The sequence below is a fragment of the Haliotis rufescens genome, unplaced genomic scaffold (genome assembly GCF_023055435.1).
Source record: "Haliotis rufescens isolate VD_foot unplaced genomic scaffold, xgHalRufe1.0.p SCAF_27, whole genome shotgun sequence".
NCBI lineage: Eukaryota > Metazoa > Mollusca > Gastropoda > Lepetellida > Haliotidae > Haliotis > Haliotis rufescens.
Genome location: NW_025963968.1, coordinates 5,450,872 through 5,471,627, shown reverse-complemented (window position 1 = coordinate 5,471,627; position 20,756 = coordinate 5,450,872). Strand labels below are relative to the sequence as shown.

At 40.0% G+C, this 20,756-nt stretch overlaps 1 protein-coding gene across 2 annotated transcripts in view; it reads left to right on the top strand.

Moving 5' to 3' along the window:
• The first annotated feature begins 2,586 nt into the window (after positions 1-2,586).
• The window catches only part of LOC124139362 (Kv channel-interacting protein 4-like), a 500,624-nt gene continuing 482,454 nt past the window's right edge, over positions 2,587-20,756 (top strand). Inside the window, exons 1-2 of one of the 2 annotated variants that reach the window (XM_046506367.2) lie at positions 2,587-2,963; positions 3,049-3,147. In XM_046506367.2, coding sequence (XP_046362323.1) covers position 2,963; positions 3,049-3,147 — 100 coding nt within the window. In that variant the 5' untranslated portion in view covers positions 2,587-2,962. Of the gene's footprint in view, positions 2,964-3,048; positions 3,148-3,218; positions 3,670-20,756 lie in introns of those variants that run through there. The other variant, XM_046506370.2, reaches the window with a different exon arrangement.

Below are 20,756 nucleotides of genomic sequence, written 5' to 3'. Positions count from 1 at the left end.
AAATATTCAGGTCTGGGACCAGACAATCCATTGATAGACATCATGAGCGTCGATCCACGCAAATAGAATACGTAGCCATGCAACAAACCAAGTCAGCGAGCCTGACCACCCGATCCCGTTCGTCGCCTCTTACAAGCATGGCTTTCACGGGTACCCGAGTTGTACTGAAATAATTAATTGGCGTCATGTTCGCGACATTTTCCATGTTTCCCGACCAACTACAGGTTGTTGCAATCAACCAGCTTGCGACTCTTTTAATTCGAAAGAAAAGTAAAACATGAATCGATACGGGTATATCGTTTCGTTCAGGTGTAAATTCGCGATATATCGATACCCCCGCTACACAGATATCATCAGTGAGTGAGTCTAGTTTTACGCCCCTTTTAGCAATAGTCCAGCAATATCACGGCGGGGGACACCGGAAATGGGCTTCACACATTGTACCCATGTGGGGAATCGAACCTGGCATAACGAGCGAACGCTTTAACCAGTGGGCTTCCCCACCGCCACAGGTATCATCAGCTTCAGGGACAAGCATAAAAGGTCTGTAGGTTTATTCTGTCCATGAATCCCGACTTGAGAGTGACCAAAGCGACCATCAACACATTCTGAGCAAGAGAAAATGGTGCGATCCGGAAGTCGTTATCTCGAGGTGAAGTCTCAGTTACGACGCTTAGGCTTGAAGAACGCCCCTTGTGTTTAGGACGCATCCTTGGACAAACACTAATCAGTCTCCCCGAGACTATATTAAAATTGAATCCCACTCAAGTCTAGAATGATTTGGCAAGTCCTATTTCCTCAGCTCTAAATATTTAGCATTGTTCTGGGTTACATTCTAATTTCATTTTTTATTTTGAAAAAGTATTTTTAAATAAGATAACTGGGACTAAATGTTACCCTAGCAAGACACCTCAGTGTGCATATTGTTATACGCACTGGTGTTAAATGAACAACCTGGGTTCGAATGTCTCAAACCTTCTCTGAATCTGTCTACCGTTAATGCTGAAATGCTTGTTGCCTGAACTGACGCCGAACTGAACAGAAGCACGTTGTTATTCCTGAACTCGGGTGCCTTATTGTCTGGCTCTCCAGGCGATAACTCGTCCGAACACACAGTTCTCGTTCCTCCGTGTGACCCTACCGCAGCAAAGCAGTGTTAAACAACGTTGTTGGTGGTGAAAGACATTGGAAATCAACAACGAATTTCGACCAATCACATTGTAGAACCAAGTACACTGAACTCGAAACATGAAAAGCTCCCATGTGAATGGCGTTTGTACTCTTATACCTTTTAGTGACACAATGTTACGCAACCATACGCGAGTTCATACTTCCAACATTAAACCACGTTTCCGACCACAGGTGTTTATCTGATAGAGCTCATGAAACATTCGGTACGGCACGTGAATTTTGAAATTCCATTTCGCATTATCTCATTTCTTTGTATGGAACATATTGTGGGCCGACTCCCTGCGCTGGGCTTCCTGTTACTCGCGAACACACACTATCCAGTAAGACATTGTGCTGGCATGGAATAGATCAACCCTTTTAAGATCTAGGTCAAAGCTTTTTATATTCCAAAGGTCATCGGCCCGTCGTCCTACCAACCGGACAAGAGAAAACCAAGACCGTTTATATCCCTTTAAAATCAATGCATTATAAATTTGGAACGTAACGTGGTTTTGGTCAGAGGATATCATAGCCCTGGGAGGAACTGGAATCGATGTGAAATAAATTTGAATTTCCTTAACTCTATTTCCATGTTCATCGATGCTGACTGAGAGGCAATTAAAGATGCATTCCATCCTTGTTTAACGAGTGCAAGCCACCACAAGACAGATATTATATCTTGGCTGGAACGCAGGAAGTTTTGAATAAATCATGATTTCAACTTCATAATCTGCAAGTTAGCAACGCATGGGCGACTTGCACCAGTGACGTCACATATCCGAGGTGGGGGATTAGCAACAGATGAGATCAACCTTGACATCGAAATAAATCTTCCCATTAAATAGTGCTCTCTCTAGCTGCAACAGCGAGCAGTGGGCGAACGTAGCTCCTCTTTACGACCGTTGGAGCCTGCAGGGGGACAATGTCCATGGGGACTGAAGCGCATTGGCGTTAACCTCCAGCTCACTATCAAGGGGGATCTAAGAGGCAAAGTCGCTACATTCTCTGACGCAAATTGAATTAAAACTAACCGTTGCGTCTCACAGTACCGTCAACAAAATAATCCTCTCTGCCTATAACCGAGGCTTGTAAACCAAAGGTTCCGTTCTTCAGGTTGAAGTCCGATGTTCTCAACAATGTCCTTGGTCATCCTCTCTGCCCCCTGCCACGCCTAGACCGCCTCCCTGAGCTTCGAGAGGAAGAGGGATGTTTTTTTCGCGCTAGCCTGTGGTTCATCGATCCCAAGGAGCCGCTGTAAGAATGTCTTCGACTTAGATCATTATTGCTAGTCCTGCTTCCCGCGCTCGGTTTCGCGACAAGGTAGCACAGCAGACGATAACGGCATTCCACAAGTAAATACTCTCCTGGCGCTATATTCTCCTCCCTCGCTACCTGTAATCCGTCTCTTGACGTGGTACGGTAGCTTCCTAGAATTATACAGTGGTAAATAACTCCACAGCACTTATGGCTCAACTGTCAGAGAATAAAGCAATTGATTGCTAAAGTCAATACAATTTGCCACAGTGATAGCATAATTTTTCCTGGCCGGAAAAGGTCGATTGTAGTGGCTTATTGGAGGAGTGAAGATACGACGCATGTGATTGATTCAGGATCAGTCTGATCGAGCAGCGCGTTCTGTCTATCGCCCGTGCTGCACGTGCTGGGAAGGATTGTGTCACGAACGTACATGAATGTGGTGAAATCCGACCTCTGACCTGTGTCGTCATGTCCGTGAAGCATGCGCCGTTGTAAGCGAGCGCCGTAGAACCATGGTTCTGTAGTAGCGGAAAGAAGTAAGTATGATTGTGTAAAAAGAGGAGGTCGTCAAAAGTGAATATATCGGATACTACTGCAGACCGTCCTGTTTTCTGATTCCAGTGGGTCAAGCCTTAAGGAGATTACAGCACAAGCGTCGCTTTGTGCGCCGCTCTCTGTCAAGACGTCCGTTACAGTCGTCCACCTCTTACGGATCAGGGGGTGAGTGCATCTGGCCCTACCCTTAAATCCTGACCCCCACCCAAATTATCCCCCTTCACAGCCACCCCAAACCAGAGCTTAATGCTTCTCGGGTACCTGGTGTTTTGCCCTTCTTTGATTTCAGTCAACTTGCAGTAATCGGATATAGAACAACGATACCCACGTGTGTCCATTGGATTTACCACTGACCAGAAGATTTTCAAATTGGATTATTTACGTCTGAAGAAGTGATCAAATCTGTCGTCCTTGGCTTTGGAACTGTGCGGCCAGAGATGAGTGCCGTTTAAATTGATTGTTTTTTTAGCATGTGTCGCATGTCTTGCACGTGCAAGACCAGCCATGCGGAGCTGTTTATATTGCCCAATTACACGTGGAATAATGCCAGTTGTGAATGTTTGTACCATAATATTTGTGAATTATCCTAGCGCCCTCTTGGATACCTCTACTGTTGAGACTGTTTAGCAGCAGACACACACTTGGGAAATAATCGTCGGAAAATGCTTGAGGACTTCCAGAGCAGCGGTAATTTTAGCCTTGATCACATAATGAAATGATTAATCTTTTAATACTGTAATCACTGGACTTTTAACATAATGAATTGATTGATCTTTGAATATTTAATCACTAAGTTAAATTTTTCTCTTTGAGTACTTTTATTATTGCACATTTTATTACACACTAGTGAAGTTCATCTTTCTTAGAATCACACCTATTTATTATAATCTCAGCCCAGAGTTTGGTGCTGTTTGGCATGTTTATATGGGCGCCATCATCTCCTCTGTAAATATTCCACTGGAATAGTTCAGTTGGTGGTGACAACGGCTTCTTTTGCTGAACCTTCTGATGAGATCAGTTCGGGGATAAACAAATAGTTTGCTATATGTACTTAACACAAGCTGAGATTGATAAGCAAGAAATTAGAATCAGCAAATTGGCCAAATCATTCTGGATCAAAAACGGGTTCTGCCAAAGAAATGCATGGACAACACATGTTTTCATGTTCAGACAGCGACTGGTAGCACCAATCACATTTATCCATAACCAGGTAGTGAGGTATGGGTGCAGATGCACTAATCGTCTTCGACAGCAAGTGCAAATGTTTCTCCTTCAAGGATTTATGAAATTGCCTCCATGGTGCGGTTAGATTGGATTATGAATATTATCAGGTTAATTTAACCAATGAAGAACTACTGTTTTGATTGATGAATTAAGACTTGGCGATCACCGGTGCTTTCAAGGGGCACTTAATCCTACACCATTATTTGTAAGGGTGGTCCAGGAAAATGATTTGTGTATGATAAGGATGATGACATCATAATCAAGGGTGTGGTTCGTCCGTAAACATACTTATCTGCATCTGCCATTAATACCCATTGCTGTGATCAATACAGGAGCTCAAAGCAAACATGTTTTCTTTGGATGAGTATTTTGTCGTTCATTCTGTTAATCAGATATTATAATGATCATTTCATATCATTCAAGCTTCAGTATTCTCCTGCTTAGAATTAAAGGGTTTGGGATATTTGAATTTTTTACAGTGTTGTTGTGTGCCAGAATCACTTAAAAGGTCTTAAAACATTCTAATAAAAAAGAGCGACAAATCTCTGCTAAAAGCATGGAAATCAATATTGTCTTTTAAATATGCCAATATGAAGCATCAACGATTGATGAATTCCTCACGTTAAAATCTATATGCATCTTGCTCTCCATCATATGGTTCAAGAAATCTCTTTTATGAGGCTCTGTTGTTAAAACTATGTTCAGTTATGCTGTGTAGTAAATTTCAAAATAAATATTGTCCTGTTCAGAACCTAATGGAAACAACTTTGAAAGCTCATTTCAAAGTAAATTCCTCTCAATCACAGCGATTGTTTAATGTTGTGAATTCCCTAATTACTTTGCAATATGCATTGAGCTCTTGGGTTTATGTTATCTCTGTGTATGGACATGTGTATATGCAGTTATGTCATTAAAATCGACCACAGTTCATATTCCTGTTGAGAAGAGGATTCGCTAGACCTCATTAGAGCTTCATGGTACAGCATGAAAAATGTGGTTGCTCTGGACAACAGGATGAGAGATCCTTAAAATGGAAGAATTTAAGATTTACCATTTCCCGAACAAGGTTAAAGATGCTGTTTAGGGCTTGTTCATGTTGCAAGATGGCTCCACGAACATGGAGCCTGGAAGATGTAAAAGGCCATTTCCAATCACACAAATGTGAAGTTGCTTCTGAAAGACTGGAATAGCATGGAATAAATATTCTCTTGTGACGGCCATCAAAAACCATTTGGAAACTGTGTCATCAATATTGGATTAAATATCAAATGCTGATGATGAGAGAGTGCCAAAGTGGCTGTATTTGAATTATTTTAGATCAAGTTAGATATCTTTTTATGCTGCATCCTCATTTTTGCCTCGGCTGCAGTTTTCATAGCTGTATATTACTGGGAACATGTGGCATTGTGGAATAAATGACACATACTTGATATTGAGTAACAGCTATATTGCATGGTTTATTAGTGCCGGGTATCGGTTGCAAAATGTGTGTGCTCATTTAAGATAGGATACAATACATGGAAATGGTTTAACTATACAACATCTGGGTTAATATTGCTTTTAAAAATGGAATTAAAAATTGCAATTAAAAGGTCTTTAATATGAAAATTTCATAGCTATGGATATAAAAGTTAAATGATAAGATACATAGAGGTTATCACGCGAGTGTGTTTGGGGATGGTAAATATCCTGCATTAGGAATAAACTTTGTATTTAGCGAGCCTTTCATAGCTATGGATATAAAAGTTAAATGATAAGATACAATTTTCTATTTTCAGCCTTTATCAAATTTAGATCTATCGTCTTGATCACATGTTTACATATCACATATTAATAACAAATATATGATAATTGATGTTATCGATGTGATAACCAATTCGATAAACTTTATCATGATCCAATAAATATGCCAATGAGGTCACTTGGCAAGAGATTCGGGTTAGAATTGGTCTTCAGCAACCTGTGTAACAGGTGACTGCTTGTCGTAAGAGGCGACCAATTGGATTGGATGGTCAGGCTGGCTGACTTGGTAGATGCATGTCATCGTAACCCAACTGCGTAGATCGATGCTCATGGTGTCAATCACTGGATTGTCTTGTCCAGACTTAATAATTTACAGACTGCAGTCATTTTGCTGAGTGCGGTGTTAGACAACAAACAAACCTGGCAGGAACTACTTTTAGTAAGCTCCATATGTCGATGTGATACCTTCTTGCTTGAAAAAACTTATTGTATAACATTCCCCAAATGTTTCCAGAATTGTGAGTGCTTATTTAAGGCAAACATATGGCACTATATCACAAACAAGGCAGTTCCCACAGGCATTGTATTCGTATTCATTTTCTAGAGTTACTGGAGCTTTGATTATTTCAGGAATGATATTATATGATAAGAGATTATTAATGTCATGTTGCTCTGTGTACATATCATTTGTTAGCAATACATGTGTATCATGCTTGCCAAAGGCTAGCTTAATTTTTCTTGTAGTTCTTATATATACTGAACAAGAGCCGTGAAGATTCCGGGGTAGAATAGGCTTTCAGCAACCCATACTTGCCGTAAAAGGCGACTATGCTTGTCGTAAGAGGCGACTAACGGGATCGGGTGGTCAGGCTCCCTGACTTGGTTGATACATCTCATCGATCCCAATTGCGTGGATCGATGTTCATGATGTCATTCACTGGATTGTCTGGTACAGACTCGATTATTTACAGACCGCCGTCATATAGCTGGAATATTGCTGAGTGCAGCGTTAAACAAAAAAAAAATATACTGAACAACAAAAGTAGGGGATCATGACTATTGTTTAGGAAATTGTGTGCTTAGTCTTTACTACAAAAAAAATCCCCAAAAATATTAATGATCACTACCTTTTTTGCTAAGTACATATGATATTTTAACAAGTACATATGATATTTTAACAAGTACATATGATATTTTAACAAGTACATATGATATTTTAACAAGTACATATGATATTTTAACAAGTACATATGATATTTTAACAAGTACATATGATACTTTAACAAGTACATATGATATTTTAACAAGTACATATGATATTTTAACAAGTACATATGATATTTTAACAAGTACATATGATTTTTTTTTTAAACATGTAGGGTGCACAATACAAGATATTGCAAGAAACATGGTAATAGGAGAAAAATACCACCACAATGTGGATGAATTATGTAGAAGACAACATATTACAAAATGTGAGGTAAAAAATATTCACAGTGTTACAAGATACATTACCTGGTGTTTGAGATTAGGGCTGGGACAGGTAACTCGGGTACACGGGTTGGCAGGGTACTGAGTAGGACCCGTGGTTAGTCACGTGATGTATTGTTTAATGACAAAAAGTATCTAGAACTCTATGGTTACACAACAAGTCACAAATGTTCGCATTTCTTTCTGACAATGCACCCATTCCTTCTGACTTTCCATATCTTTGAATAAAGATATAACTTGAGTCAGCTTCAGTGTATGCATGACCAGATTGTTTAATACATGTATCTTAATACGTTTTGCCAGTGCTATGGTAAAACAAATGCCCAATTGGACATTTTGTACCTATCTCTTGAGACCTACAGTCGGTACCCGGGTAGGGTCGGGTAATAAGGGGGTGGGTACCCGGGTAGTAAATTTGGACTCGTCCCAGGCTTATTTGAGATTTCATGGTGAATTGGGGGGGCGGTCGGGCAGCCTAGTGGTTAAAGCGTTCGCTCGTCATGTTGAAAAACCGGGTTCGATTCCCGACATGGGTTCAATGTGTGAAGCCCATTTCTGGTGTCCCCACTGTGATATTGCTGGAATATTGCTAAAAGCGGCCTAAAACCATACTCACTCACTCACTCATGGTGAATAGTGGCATGACAATATGGTGGTAGAGTATCCCGATACAATGCCCATGATAATATATATTTCCAACATCCCAAAAGACATTAAAAGGTGGTACTTGTTGTTACCTGCTTGGTGTTGGCATAAGGTGAATACAACAAGGTTTTGTCAGCTTGGGGTCAGTTTAGTGTCTGGGTGGGTATTTATGGTGGCATGATTTCTCAGTGGGCTAGCACTATAAGTTGAGACTAGGACAAGCAGACACACACACATGTATGCACATTGTTAAATAGGTGGAATAATCTTAAATACAATGTTAAACCCTATTGCACTTCGCCTATCCTCACCTTGCCTCGCCTTGCCTCACCTCATCCGTAATCAAATATATCTAAAGGTCGTGTAAGGATGAGAAGTACAAGATTTCCGGTAATACGTTACAGGTAATTAATATCAGGTGATGCAGTCTTTCTCCTTGAGTGCAGTCAGTATTTGTTTGTTTGTTGTTTAACACCGCACTCAGCAATATTCCAGCTATATGACTGCGGTCTGTAAATAATCGAGTCTGGACCAGACTATCCAGTGATTAACATCATGAGCATCGGTCCACGCAATCAGGATATGATGACATGCATCAACAAAATCAGTGAGCCTGACCACCCGATCCTGTTAGTCCAGTTGCTTCTTGTGGTTAGCATGGGTTTCTACCCCAGATCTTCACAGGTCGAGTGCAGTCAGTAAGTGTTTAGATGTATATCTGTATATTCCCCTCAGCCAATTCCAAACTGCTAGGGGTTGGTGGGGTAGCCTTGTGGTTAAAGCGTTTGCCCATCACGCCAAAGACCTGGGTTCAATTTCCCAGATGGGTACAATGTGTGAAACGCATTTCTGGTGTCCTCGCCATGATATTGCTGGAATATTGCTAAAAGCGGTATAAAACCATATTCACTCACTCCACACTGCTAGTGTACTTAACAAGTAACAATAAGCCAATTTCTCAATCTGTGTAATCATTTTTAATGCTGAAATATCAGTTGAACTTTTCAACACTGACATTACTGGTATATTTTTTAATATGGGGTCCCATGGAACCGTGTGATCTTAATCCCTGCGTTTCACAGTGCAGGGTTGCATTCCTAAATTGCCATTCAAGAATGTGTTTTTTTTGGTGGGTTCATTTTCCGGATCCACCTGCTGATCATTGGTCTGTCCTTATATATCTAGTCATAATTTCTCTTGCTCAAAGAGTGAAGCCCATTTCTTGTACCCCCTGCCATGATCTTGCTCGAACATTGCTAAAAGTGGCATAAAACCATACTCACTCACTGACTCACTTGCTCAAATGGTTTGGATCCCATGATTATGTTCCGTGGAGATTGCGGGTTACACTTGGCCTCCACTAGCCTGTGCTGGTCATAAGGGATGCCTGTATGGAGCGGTCAGTCAGCGTGGTGACCTTGTTGATTGTGTGTCATCGTACCCCAGCAACATGGATTGTTACTGAATAATAGTGAAAAACAAATATCAACCTGGATTGTTTGGTCCAGACTCGACCACCATCGTTTAACTAGAAACACGCATACTGATTATGATCCATAATCTATCAGCACCATACCTGTGCTTGAGATTTCACCAAGTGGCGAATGTCGATGACCTACTTTGCATCGCTGGGCTTTTAGACGACACAAAATAATATAAAGTAAACTTTGTTCAAGCAGCATTAAGCAATAATAACAATGCATTCCAATATTTACCTTTGTGCTGTATCCATGCTCTACAGCATTCTCATAGTGCTACACAATTGACCAAACTCCCTCCTATTCCTGAACTAACCCTTACAATGCCCCTGCCCTGTATACTATATGATTCTTCCCGGCCATCCCTCCTCCATAATAATTGACTTGCCACTTAAGGGAATGTGCTCTTTAATGACAATTGTTGAAAAAAATCAATTTAAATACAATGTGTCTGGAAGATTTGCTTGAATGGTGGTTGGTAAACCAGCCATTAATATTGACAACGTTTCAGGGCTTTGTTGGCTCAACGAAGACTGAGACCAGGTTTGTGGTGCTTCTAGAGCTCGGGAATCTGGAGGTCAGCGTGCTAATACATCTTCTCACCATTCCAGGATTTGTCCCTCTGAGAAGATGCATCAATCTTTATACAACTTTTGATCCTTAGGACATTGTGACTGCTTGACCATGTAAGGTGAAGGAGAGCACTGGTTGTTAAGTGGTTGAGTAGTTGGTGAGGAATAGTTGTGAGTGTGTGATTGAGGGTTGTATTGTGCTTAGTGTGCAATATTAATTGGATTTCAGCAATATTCAGTTGATATCAGCAATATTCAATAGATACCACAGCAATATTCAATAGATATCAGCAATAGTCAATAGATATCAGTAATATTCCACAGACATCAGCAATATTCAATAGATATAACAGCAATATTTAATAGATATCAGCAATATTCCATAGACATCAGCAATATTCCATAGATATCACAGTAATATTCAATAGATGTATCAGCAATAGTCAATAAATATAACAGCAATATTCAATAGATATCCGCAATAGTCAATAGACATCAGCAATATTCAATAGATGTCACAGTAATATTCAAAAGATGTATCAGCAATAGTCAATAAATATAACAGCAATATTCAAGAGACATCAGCAATATTCAATAGACTACAGCAGTATTCAATAGACATCAGCAATATTGAATAGATAATCACATTAAAACCCCCTGAATTTCATCAGTCGGCTCTTGTAACAAGCATGAAGTGCTGGGGTCTTATCTGGTCTGGAATCCCCATGGGGCTTGAAATTGGGAGTCCATCAACATTACTCTAAATCATCTTCTTGATCATTCATCGATCCTTTGCCAAAGATGCTGTGGGCTAATATGTGGCATCAAAATAACTACAAATGTGGAAATATGCTGACAATACTTAATGTACAATGAAACTGACTTCCCTACACAATGCTCTTACAAATGTGGACCATATTATGACATCAGTGCTACTTTAAATACATATTTACAGATCTGAACATAACACCATCATAACACACAATGGAATATCAAACGTCCCAGCTCTATCATAAATGTCCACACATAAACCACACATTTACCATATACATAATTAAAGCTTCGTGAACATATTCAAATAAAGGCCCATCCTGGTTGGTATTAAACATATTTTATTCACAAGGAAATGCTTGTCGTAAGAGGGACAAATGGGATCAAGTGGTCAGGCTCGCAGACTTGGTAGATGCAAGTCATCGTATCCCAATTGTGTGGTTTGATGCTCATGATGTCAATTACTGGATTGTCTGGACCAGTTTCAATATACACAGACTGCTGTCATATACATGTAGGTGGAATATTGCTGAGTGTGGCATTAAACAACAAACAAACAAAACAAACAAAGGTAGCTCTCTCCTAAAATATTGACATGATTAGCATTATACAATATCACAATGGAGATATCTCCAAAGGCCAGAGTATATTCAGAGAGAAGCACCAGGATACCGAGCTCTACATGTATTTAATTCTTAGTGTAGTTGGTATTCTTATCGTCAGAGTAAAACAACTGTACAGTTTCATTGTAGATGAGATGGGAGCTCCCTTTTAACAATGACATGTCAGGGACTAGCTTGTGTTTACAAATTTCAGTTATGCTATTCAACATTATATTTCTTGCAGTTTGATAAAATAACTATCTTTAAAGTAGTGATGAACATTTTCACATGCTGAACTACAGAGACAGTGAGGGCTATTTATTTAACAATTCTGAATAAGTCATAATTTAACTGAGAGAGCGAGTAGCATGATTTTGTAAGCTGTATATTTTACATCCTTTAACCACTGGAAAAATATGAAAGTGCACATGTAGTTAGTTGTATTTGGTTTGGTTTTGAAGAGCTAAGAGAGCTGGATTCTATCTGATAGGAGAATCAGTCATTCACTAAATCTCTCACACATCCTACAATATATCTTATTTAACTAACACCTATTTCTATAGTCCTATTGTGAAAAATTATACATATATGCATTTAGTAGTAAGCATACCTTGATAGTAAAATGTCTTCAAAATGTGTCCACTTGCTGTCAGTGACTTGTCTGTGTAGTGACTGAGGTGCAAGTGGGGGGTAAAAAGCATGCCAAGCTGACCCTGAGGAGAACAATAGGGTCAGCCACTCAAGTAGAACACCCTGGCTGAAACAATGGGGCTTGGAATTAAGGCAGAGCTGTTCAACTTGGTGTCAGTAAAATGTGTATGAGTGGTTTAAACTTTGTCATGGTATCTCCACACAGACAGACAGACAGACACACACACACACACACACACACACACACACACACACACACACACACACACACACATACACACACGGTATCTCAGTGGACTTTAATAAAACCAGGGCCCTGTTCCACAAAGTGTTCTTAGCGCTACGACTATTGTAAACCTACGTTAAAGAATGTGAGTTACGATCATCTTAGGGCTAAGATCGCTTCGTGGAACTGACACCAGCACAGGTATGGACTAGTACAAGCAGCCGCTCGATCCGGGTTAGAATAGGTCTTCAGGAACCCATGCTTGAAGCAAGAGGCGACTGACTGGATCGAGTGGTCATGTCATTGTATCCTTATTGCGTGGATCGATGCTCATGATGTCAATCACTGGAGTGCCTCGTCCAAACTTGATTATTTACAGACTGCCGTCATATAGCTGAAGCAAACAACAAACAAAGCAGCCACACACACACATGCATGTCGCTGTACAAGTGCAATAATCTTGACACTGAGTTAAACCTCATTTAACTTCAACGTACACTCTCTCAAGGACATATACCACTGGAACAATGCAGTTTAAATTGCCTCGCTGCTCCGTCGGTAGCAGCAACAGCAACTTACTTATGAGAGGTGGGCGGTTGTTAGTTCAGCAGGTGCAATAACATTGGCATCGACATCAACATCAGCAGTGCTGATTGCAGTAGAAGCTACCGAGCCAATCACCACACAGCATAGGGCATTGACCTCTGCCTATCTCCACATTGTGTGTACAATCTAACGATCTTGTAAAACATGAACCGACCAAATACCTCTCACTTTCCCACAGGAAGGAGAGCTTCTGCCAACACACAGACATGACTGTTGAGTAGCACATGTTGATGCTTCTCGGGGTACTGGATCATGTCGGATTAGTCGCGCATCACCCCGCATTTGCAGAGATTATGCTGCACCTCTATGAAATATGGACCTGTTTCTACAATCTCTGTTTCATTTCCCAGTTGGTCACAGCTTTGTTTCTTCCATCGTCCATCTTAACTGCTCAAGTTGTGTCAACATTTGCTTTGGAAGGCTATAATAAAAATGATGATGATGATAAGCATCATCTTAACATTCCAAATTGTGTCGATATGGTTGTAGAAGACTATTATGGCGATGATGATGATGATGATGATGATGATGAGCATTATCTTAACGGCCCAAGTTGGGTCGACATGGTTGTAGAAGACTATTATGGCGATGATGATGATGATGATGATGAGCATTATCTTAACGGCCCAAGTTGGGTCGACATGGTTGTAGAAGACTATTATGGCGATGATGATGATGATGATGATGAGCATTATCTTAACGGCCCAAGTTGGGTCGACATGGTTGTAGAAGACTATTATGGCGATGATGATGATGATGATGATGAGCATTATCTTAACGGCCCAAGTTGGGTCGACATGGTTGTAGAAGACTATTATGGCGATGATGATGATGATGATGGTGGTGGTGACTTTCCCTGTTGTCTCTGTGAATCATCTCCAGGATGATGGACATTAACTTTATCAGCAATAGTAAAGATAACGAAGATGATGAGGTGATGCGGTCCAATAAAACAGAATGTAATGTTGTTTCCACCACTTTAGAAACCATGTTGTTTTAGCTTTTCAATAACTGTCCTTTCTGAATATACCCATACATATTGTCTTTGGAGGGATGCTTCATTGTTTCAAGACTTCCCCTTCAGAAAATCACAAGACAGATCATTAATTTTGAACCATTAATTAATTTAATTGTTTTATGACAATCTACCGATTCTATTTTTCATGACCCACAACAAGCACCTGTCGAGTTGTAGACTTTTCCTTCCCTTTTCACACTATCACATCTACATTAATCATCAAATCAGTACACCTCATTTTAAACCCAAGCTCCAACTTGGGAATTGAGCCTGCATTTGCTTACTGAAGAGTCCTGCTCACTAGAACAGAAAGACAAGAGGCATTGATTTCAGCAACTACATTTTATTCATCACACATAAATTAGATATAACCTTTGGCCTTACAAGTGTTATGATCAATGAGAACCTTCAGATTGTGTACTAGGGGCTTCATTGTCACAGTGGTTCAAGGTGACATAATTTGTCTGCAGAATGCTTGTTTTACCAACCAAGATATGTTTGTCCTGGGTTTGAATCCAATAATTGGTTGATTGTGATTCTTTGTCTGTCAGCATGCCGATACTCATGGGTTCACCAAACTGATAAGTGTTTGAAGACCCGCATCAGTTTGGACATGAATACCACACATTTTATATAATTGAAATACTGTTCAAAGTAGGTTTAACCCCAACTCGCTCACTCCGATCAGCCAGGTAGAAAAATGTGTGTTCCTTTCATTTATTACTTGATGGTCCCAGTCCTCCAAGGCACTGCGATTCGCTGTGCAGAGTTGCATCCCTTGGGCACACCAGAAACCTGTGATTGTGGGTTCGAATCCCGGTTCACCCCGATTATGTTTCTAGGTTTGTCAGCACCACACCCGTGCTCCTGGGTTTCACCGAAGTGGTAAACGTCTGAGACCCACATCACTTCGGGCTTTCCTCCCACATTAAGCTGACATGCCATGATATAACTGGAACCTGTTAAAAGTGGCTTTAATCCCAACTCACTCACTCACTCACTCACTCACACATTACTTGATGAAATACAGTCTTACCAAATGTGTCATCTGTCAACAGTGTACACAAATGTATTTATTACATTAAAGGTATGTTTGCCATGCAACAAAAATGAACAAAGTTTAAAAGTCTCCTATCCCACATTTTTTAAAAAAAGATGAAAATCAAATTATTATTGAGGCCTAAGTTGACTTTTGGGAGCCACTATACATTCTTTTGTTGAATTATTGTATAAACCAGGTAGTTTATTCATGCTCAGCTGGTCGTATGATCATTGCTCACAATATCAGTCACTGGTTTGTTTGGTCCAGATGATATTAGATACAGACTGCTATCATTGTGCTGGAATAATGCTGCGTGCGGCGTAGACTAACATATAGTCTCTGAAATGAACATATCATACAGAAAAAACAGTTGTTCAGTTATCTTAATAAAAATCTAATAAAAAGGGAGCCCAGTGATTCTCTTCATTTTCCTGGTACTGCAGTAATCTAGACTTGCCAAACATTATAGACTTGCATGGGCTGTAGTTGATATAAATGTATCAGGGTCTGTAAGACAGACTACGTGCGGCGTTAAACAACAAACACACAAATTATGATCCATGGTCCTGCTTTGGGTCGTTGGGCTTTAAGCTGACACAGGGTGTAATATGATACACATTTTGTCCAAAGCAGCATTAAAAACTAATAATAGATATGTATCTTGCGCTGTATCAATGCACTACAGCATTCTCATGGTGCTACACAATTACAAAATCCCTCCTATTCCTGAACTAACCTTCTCAATGACCCTGTCCTGTGTGTGGTATGATTCTCTCCAGCCATCCCTCCTCCATAACAATTGACTGGCCACTTAAGGGAATGTGCTCTTTAGTGACAATTGTTGAAAAAATCAATGTAAATACAATGTGTCTGGAAGATTTGCTTGAATGATGGTTGGTAAACCACACACTCCTGCACAAAGGTCTGGGTTTTCCTCACAAACAGATAATTGTGTTCTCTGGTATTAGGATACTGAACTTCAAAGCAATACCCAGTTGCAAATTTTACTTTCAGAAAAAAGGTATACTTGTATTGATCATATTAGAGTCTTGCATAAATAAGAGAGACAAAACCCTTTCCATATTCATAAGAAATTCTTCTGAAAGCAAAGTTGATTGTATGATACCGACTATATCATACGCATGTGTTTATGAATCACTATCAAGTGGTTACGATACCAGGGTGCCATTGTACAAAGCGATTTTAGTGCTAAGGTGATCGTAACTCCCGTACCTTAACACAGACTTACGACAGTCGTAGGGCTATGATTGTTTTGTTCAACATCACCCAGGTGTTTGTGAAAAGATTAGCTTATCCTGCTCTACCGGTGACACCCGTCTTAAAGGGAAGGGGCGGTCGGGTAGCTTGGTGGTTAAAGCGTTAGCTCGTCACGCCGAAGACCTGGATTCGATTCCCGACATTGGTACAATGTGTGAAGCCCATTTCTGGTTTCCCCCGCCGTGATATTGCTGGAATATTGATAAAAGCGGCGTAAAACCACACTCACTCACTTAAAGAGAAAGTCAGTTGGTCAATTGAAGAATCACGAAAACATGATTCAAGTAAAAAATCCATGTGTAAGTTCAGGATCTAAGTTAACTTTCATAATCAAGATTATATAAATGGAAGTAATCGGTGTACAAACAGGAAGTAAGGATCTCCAAATGAAAGTTCAGTATGCATGTTAAGTTGCTGTGAGAAGTCTTATTCAAGTACACACATTGAGGGCTGCGTTTCTGAATGCTGAGCAAACATACTGAAAAATGTATGTACAATGCCGCAGGCGGCTGAAAGAACAGGCTTGTTGAGACCCAGAAACATAATGTCTGCTGCAGGATTTGAAGGCCAAGACCATGGCAGTGGTAATATTGATGTATCGATACCACAATGATAGCTTCACACTCAATGTTTAGTTTCGCGAAACTCAAACATACAACGCGGGAAAGTTAGTGGCGACGGCGTGAGACGTTATTGACAAACATGGCATCTGTAGACCTGCTTCCTCACTTGCCATGTTATACCATGGAGTTATACCATGGATTGATTGTAATCTGTTGGATGGTACCGGAAGATCAAGGTATCATTGATGGCAGAATTTGCTTTGAATGAAGATGAACGATGTTGCTTATGTAGGAATTACACATGGTTTGATAAATATGCTGGTCCACTAGCCATGTACCAGTAAGCAATTAATCATGAATCAAGATGATTATGAAATGAGGTTGTATAGCTTGCTGGGGGATAGTATATAAAAACTCAGTTTCCTTCTTTTGTAAACAAGGGGCGGTGGGTGGCCTAGTGGTTAAAGCGTTCACTTGTCACGCCGAAGACCTGGGTTCGATTCCCCACAGGCGACTAACGGGATCGGGTGGTCAGTCTCACTGACTTGGTTGATGATGCATGTCATTGTATCCCAATTGTGTGGATCAATGCTCATGATGTTAATCCCTGGATTGTCTGGTCCAGTCCTGATTATTTACAGACTGCCGTCATATAGCTGGACTGATGCTGAGTGTGGCGTTATTCACCAAACAAACAAACAAGAATGTGTGAAGCCCGTTGCTGGTGTCCCCCTCCATGATATTGCTGGAATATTGCTAATAGCGGCATAAAAACAACTCACTCACTCACTCACTCACTCACTCACTTAAGAGCATGAAGGCAAGAACAAGAGTGGCTGCAGTAATTATGTGTGATATTTTCTTTAAAAAAATGTTTTTCAGTTTATCTGGCAAACCTTTTGTGAACCAGGGATATTTCCATGATGGTGATTCAGTTCGTAAATTGTAGGAGGAAGATCAGAGCTTCACGATTATTTATGTGACTTCTTGCTCTGGAAAAACAAATGCTAACATATGACTTTTTTTACCCTGCACTGCAAGATTGCAAAAGATTCTGTCTCCTCATAAATCAGTCAGTGTGTATGGAGCCTGCGTTTAGGAGGGAGACAGTATACAGCATGGGACCCAGGGACCATGTTGTCTGTAGGGATCACACAGCACTGTGTGGAGTTTGGGGAAGTCAGTGTGCACAGAAAATTGGGATGTCATAATAAATTATAGACCTCAGTGAATGAATAACTTTGAATTAAATATATAACCTACAAAAACATTTCCATAATCATTTTGAATCTGAAACGTCATTTGTATGATGAAATTTTATTTCTGTTTTGGTGTTTACCAGTAGAAATACCAACATTTCTAAGTAGCAGCAGAGGCCATATACTGAGTCAGATTTGCTGTTAGGTTCTCAGGGAGGAAAGTGTTGATTATACACACACATGGGAGTTACACTTGTGTATATCAATAAGGATAGGACTGCTATATCAACTGTCTGGTAGGGAGACTTCTGAAATTGCTTACTCAGCAAATTTTAACTTCCATATCCTAAGCTACAAGGCTGTTATTCATTCTGGTCGAGATATGAATCTTGTTTCGTAGAAATGTGATGATGAGTCAGTGGGAAAGTTTGCAATGAAATCTGAATACAAGTATGATATTAATACTCCAGATTCAGTATTGATCCACATAGCACTTGTGTGTCACATCAACGTCACTAGAAAAGTCTGGAAAGCTCTGTACTTCGATTTCGCTAAATAATATATTACTTTTACAACCTTATGCTAACCTTGACCTATGTGTAACTTTTGGGCGAGTCCTTAGTACTAATGAATGACTCTCTTGCAGTTATGTCATTCTTGAATCTTTCCAAGCATGTGCTTGGAGTATATTGTCTACTGGATATGTTCTAGGCAGTCATACATTTTCTCTTTATCCACTGAAATATTTTCTTTTAATAGGGTGATGGGGGTAACCTGGTGGTTCAAGCGTTTGCTCATCACACCGAGGTCCAGGTTCAATTCCCCACATGGGTACAATGTGTATCGCCCATCTGGTATTCTCCGCCAGGATATTCTGGAATATTGCTAAGAGTGGTAATACAGTCACACGTGTCGTATGCACTCAATCATGTTATTAAAATATGTTAGAAAATTATTTTGATTTTGATTTTTTTCCATTTTGTCCGTATTCTTGGAAGGGGATCTGTAAACCAACTAAAGAAAAAGCCTTATATATTCTATTAATAATGAGCTTGTGTGTGCCAAGAAGCACATTTCCGTTAATGGCACACTTCAGTTGTCTCCACCACTGCTGCTCTGGTGCCATTTTGTACCGGTTCATATTTGTTTCATTCGATATCTGGATAAGTCTGATATCCCCCTAAATAGTACCGCCTCTGTGGTCTAGTGGTAGAGTGTCCGCCTGGAGAGCGGAAGGTCCGGGGCTCGATCCTCGGCCGCGTCATACCAAAAGACTTTATAAGATGGTACTTGTTGATACCCTGTCTGGCGCTGGGCATTAAGGGGCTAAAACAAGGACTAGTCGGCTCGGAGTCAGTATACTTTGTCTGAGTAGGGTAGTCATGTTAAACTGCGGCATGGTATCTCAGTGAACTAGCACTATAAATCGTCATAAGTCCGGACTAACACAAGCAGCCACCCACACAAACACACACACGTGCATGCACATTGCTATATAAGTGCAATAATCTTGGACGTGACGTTAAACCCAATTTCACCTCACCTCACCCCCTAAATAGCTCATCTTTAATTTTGAAAGCACCCTGGGCGGTTATTATGTCGAAAACGGTACATGGAAACCCGTCTTCAGTAGCAATAAGAGGTTTAGCTCTGCTGATACGTGTTTAAGGCCACACATTATTAATTTTCATTTCAAGGGCTCGCTGCCCCTACTGAAAAGCAGCTGGAAAAGAAATATATTAAACAAATATTTATTTTTATTATTTTTCCTGCTAGTAATATAGCCCCGCTTATACAATGTAAAATGTTATATATAAATTCCATGTCCACATCACTACCAGTGATTCAAGAAGCCAGCTGCAGTTTTAACTCCACGTCAGAATGACTTTCATATAAATGTGATAAGTGATTGACATAGCTATTTATTTTTATTTTTATTTCTACCGACCTTGTGTGGAAATGGTGGAATAAATCCGTGAAACATAAAACGTGGCCTAAACTGATCCATGGCCAACTGAAAATGAGTTATGCATGTTCATGGCCTACTGAATATTTCAAACTTGTCCATGGACAAGTGAATATGAAGTTCTACTTATCATGTACATTTTGTAAGTTCTACAATGGACAACTAAATAATCATATATTCTTTTTGTCAGTGGGCATGTGAATACAATGTTCTTCATAGAAAAACTTGATACAAAGTTCTAATTTAGCAGAGACAATTGGATGCAAAGTTCTACTTGTCTATAGACAACTTGATACAACGTTCTACTTGTCTATAGACAACTTGATACAAGTTCTACTTTAGCAGAGACAATTGGATACAAGGCACTACTTGTCTATAGACAACTTGATACAAAGTTCTACTTGTCTATAGACAACTGAATGTAAAGTTCCAATTGTCCATGGGCTTGTGAATACAAAGTTCTACTGTCCATTGGTAAGTGGCAACCTACTGGATCGGGTGGTCAGGCATACTGAGATGGTTGATGCATGTCATCAAACAAACAAATATTCATCATGCCCATTGACAATTTGATACAGATAATTGGATACAAAGTTCTACTTGTCAATGAGCTTGTGAATACAATGTTCTTCATGCCCAAGGACAACTGGATACAATGTCAAACATTTCTGAAGCCAACTATGTCCAAGGTGTCAGGCT